The 4,062-nt window shown below is 44.4% G+C and overlaps 1 protein-coding gene across 1 annotated transcript; it reads right to left on the reverse strand.

The window, feature by feature from the left end:
* Window positions 1-2,483: 2,483 nt before the first annotated feature.
* Tas2r38 (taste 2 receptor member 38) lies at window positions 2,484-3,479 on the reverse strand. The gene has a single exon (XM_059256575.1). It carries the CDS (start codon window positions 3,477-3,479, stop codon window positions 2,484-2,486), a length of 996 nt encoding a protein of 331 aa, XP_059112558.1.
* Window positions 3,480-4,062: the final 583 nt, after the last annotated feature.

The raw sequence follows: 4,062 nt of genomic DNA on the forward strand, positions 1-4,062 counted from the left end.
TCAGGCTCACTTCCGGAAACTCAAGCAACTTCTTGCCAAGTTAGCTGTGCACCAGCTTTTTGACACAGCAAATTCACTCCTAGGTATTTACCTAAGAGACTGTGTCCTCAAAAAGATGCGTTCAAGAGTATTTGTGGAAACTTCATTCACAAAATCTGCTAACTATAAACAGTGCAACATCAATTATAGTGGAGCAGTGAGTTGGGGTTTTGGTATTTTTTTGTCTTACTGGCTTTTTTTTTTTTTGGTCTTTCATTTTAGGATTCTTTCTGAGAAAGTGTAGGGGAGGAAGAACATGAAGCTGTGTGGGCCAAGAGGTGGGGGAGGATCTGGAAGGAGTAGTGGAAAGGAAACAATATGGCCAAAATATATTGACTATAAAAATTCTTTAAATAAAAAATAAATAGGGATTCATATGATATTGTGGATGAATTTCAGAAATATAATAAAAATACTTTTTTTGAAAACAATCATGTGAGAAGAGACTCACATCGTGTGTTTTCAGGGAAACAACAAAGAAAACAGTAAGACCTACTACACAGCTGCTGAAGGCTAGAACCCAAATGCTAGAACCCAAATGCTAGAACCCAAATGCTAGAACCCGGAGCAGGAACAGCACCAAAGGCTGCAGAAGCCTGTCACTCATGGTGGTGGGGAGGCAAAACAGTGAGCTACTTTGAAAGACACATTTGGTAGTTCCTCACAAAATTAAACATACCCTGACCAGGTGATCCAGTGTTTGATTTTACTGGAATTTATCCAAGAAACAGAAGCTCACGTATGCAGAAAATTTGCACACAGATGTTCCTAGCAGTGTTCCTGACAACTGCTGAACCTCAGGAACAACTGAGCTGCTCTTCAGTGGGTGGATCGAACGAGTGTGGCTCATCCAGAGCACAGAATAGGATTTAGCACCGAAGGAAACGAGCTGTCAATCCTTAATAAGACAGAGAAGCCTTAGATGTGGGATACTAAGTAAAAATCGCCAACCCCAAAGGGCTACACCTGCTGCATAATTTCAGCTATGTGTTTTCTGTGGCCTTAAACTGCTCCAAAGGGAGATCTTTAAAAATTCAGAGAGCAATACGATATAAAGAAGACTTATTTTGAGAATACTCATATAAAAAGAGAAAGAAAAATAAGGAGGCTTAGCCTTTACTTCTTCCCTTTCTGATAATATCCACTAGTAGCATAGGGGGAAATGAGGTCAAAAGGTGATGTGATTTCGGAGAATCACATTATCCAGCTCAAATAACAGGTCATCCAGAGTAGTGGTTCTTGATACTAGCTGCTCCCTGGATCACTGAGGGAGTTCTAGAAAGGTAACATCTGGATCCATCTCCAAATATTTGAATTTGTTGGCCTGAAGTGTGGCAATCAAGTTGTTTTTATTTATTTTTTTAACCTGGAATCGTGAATTAGGATCAGTGCGTCTGAAGGAGACTTTAAAAGATGTCCACCATGGACAGGCATGAAAGGACAAAGCTTCACGCTTTGTTGTCATTGGACTGAAGAAAAGGCTTATTTGCTTGGAAAAACCTAAGAATTGCATCCACCAGAAACAGAGGCCCGAGAAGAGAAAAATGCTCTTCAACAGCATCCACACAGAAGGAAAAGCCTTCCTTCCCCGGGGACCTGATGACCTACACCTTTGAAGGATTTAAATACCCAGTCTGGAATTTTCTCTCTGGAACCTTAAATCTCAACTTTGGACAGCCTTCCTGCTCTGGTTCCTGTGCAGGAAGACAGAGAGCTGGGTCTTCACAGCCAAGCCTTGTAGCTGGGCTTTTCTGGGCTAGTGCTTCACCTAGGTAGACAAAGGCAACTGGGCAGAGTCAGGAGGTGCACCGGAGCTTCTGATACCAAGAGCACTGGCTGGGCAAATCTCTACCTCACCTCCTTGTCTGTACAACAGGTGGAAGTACACTTTGGATTCCACATATTTACAGAACGAACCCTAGTCATGGATCTTATTCACGTTTTTTATGTAGTGCCCCTTTGAAGCTGAAGTTACAGCATAACTGTTTCTTTAGGTTTTTCTTTTTCTTTCTTCATGTTTCCATGGAAACTGTGGGGTCCAAAGAGCACTGAATGATTGCCCCAGCAGTAACTATTTTCATGTATGATTCTAGTACCAGTTTTGAACAAGAGTCTTAGCAAGTGCATTAATACGTTAAGGCTTTCTGTTCTTTCAGAAGGAGAGGCTTCTCAGGGCACACGGTAGTCAACAATGAGCTTCAGTGCAGAAAAGGTTTACGGTGAACCCCTCGATTTTTTGTGGTTGCTGTTGTTCATTGTACTAAACACGTCTAAGGAGCCAACACTATAATATTTGCTTAGATCACAGAGTTTCAGTTAATTTATTCTATTATAGAGTCTATTTAGGTCAAGTAGAAAGAATTCCAGTTCTGGATTATGGAAGAAACTGTAAAACGTCATGAAGCGTTAGAGGTGTATTTGTGAGGAGCCTGTTTCATGACTTATCAGAGTATCCCGGGAAGCATCTTTTGGTCTTTTCTCACCTTCTGGCTGCTTTGAAACCGGAATAGCATGGTCTCTATGGCCCTCCTCAGCTTGGCATTGCCGGCTATGAGGATAGCTGCGTGTCCAGAAGGGCAAGCCGCCATCACCCCTACACAAACCATCACTCCTCCCTTATTGTGCCACAGCACTAGTAAAGGCATTGAGGCCAAGGCGGCTAAGAATGACAGCACGTAGAAACACAGAAAAGAAACCAGGAATATGATGCCTCTGATGTGGGCCTCAAGGCTGGGGTCACGAGAGTCTCTGGTTCGGGACTTCATGGCCCTCATGTGACTGCCCAGGGAGATAAACAGCACTCCGGAGGAAACCAGGAAAGCTAGAGAAGGGGGGATAGACCCCACATTGCAGAAGAGAAATGAATAAAAGAAATTGAGTTTTGCCATTTGCGAACTGAATTCTGTGTTATTCACAGGTAACACAGATGTGCCCATGAAGTGGGATCTGCTGAAAAAGTCCCACAAACAGAGGACGGTGCAGATGCAGGAGAAAAGAAGAGCACCTAGAAGCACCTGGCGAAATCTCCTGGAGACCCAGCTTGCTAAGTGGAGCAGGGAGGTGTGGGAGAAACGGACAATCCTGGAGCAGTAGAGGAGACTGAGGCAGGCGGCAAACCACAGGCTCACTTGGTTTGCGATCATCCAGAGAGTGAGGATGGCTTGGTAGTTGAAGCTCAGTGGGTCTTTCATCTGCTGGAAGCAGGTGAGCTGAATGGCATCCAGAAACAGCAACCCCTGCAGGAAGAGCCGCGTGATGCTGAGGCACAGCAGCACAATGTCACAGTTGTTCAACGGCCGCCCCTTCACCATGTCCCAGAAATTCACCAAGGCAATGAACGCATTGACCAGGATCCCCACTGCAAACTCCAGGACGGAAACGAGCAGAAATGAAATCTTGGCTTCATAGGACACAGTTAAGACGGGAGCCAGAGTCAACATGATGCTCCTTCTCTGATTAACTAACCCAAAACTCTGATTTCACCCACTAGAGTAGGAAAAAGTATCTCTTGAACCAAGATCTTTCCTTGGCAAGGAATCCAAATTTTGCCCAGCTTTTGGGAGGCACACAAAAAGCCCCAATAGGAAACTTGGCGGGATGCTGTCGCTTTAAAGGATCTCTTGGGTACACATGAGTGTTTATGATAAGGATGGAGCAATGGCGGTTCTACCTCTTGGATGATGCAAAACTTCAATAAAGCCAGGTGTACCTACCCAACAGCCCCTCTAGAAGTCACAGTGCAGCAACGGGAATGTAAACAAGATTGAGTTTCAGTTCCCCAACCAGGAGGGTCTGGTTTTACATGCCAGCACAGGCCTGTGAGCACAGAGGAGAGGAGGATTTGTTTATGGGGTTCAGGGACACTGCCTGCAGGCAAAACAGGTGTTCTTAGTGAACTAGGCTTTGAAATGGGGTCTCTTCACATTTGCATTTCTCCTATCACATCTCCGGCCTGACCTAACATAAGTATGCTTTACTATGACTAGCTGAAAGGTCCTACCTGAGAATTCTTAATCCTCACCC

The sequence above is a fragment of the Peromyscus eremicus genome, chromosome 3, assembly GCF_949786415.1.
Source record: "Peromyscus eremicus chromosome 3, PerEre_H2_v1, whole genome shotgun sequence".
Taxonomy (NCBI): domain Eukaryota; kingdom Metazoa; phylum Chordata; class Mammalia; order Rodentia; family Cricetidae; genus Peromyscus; species Peromyscus eremicus.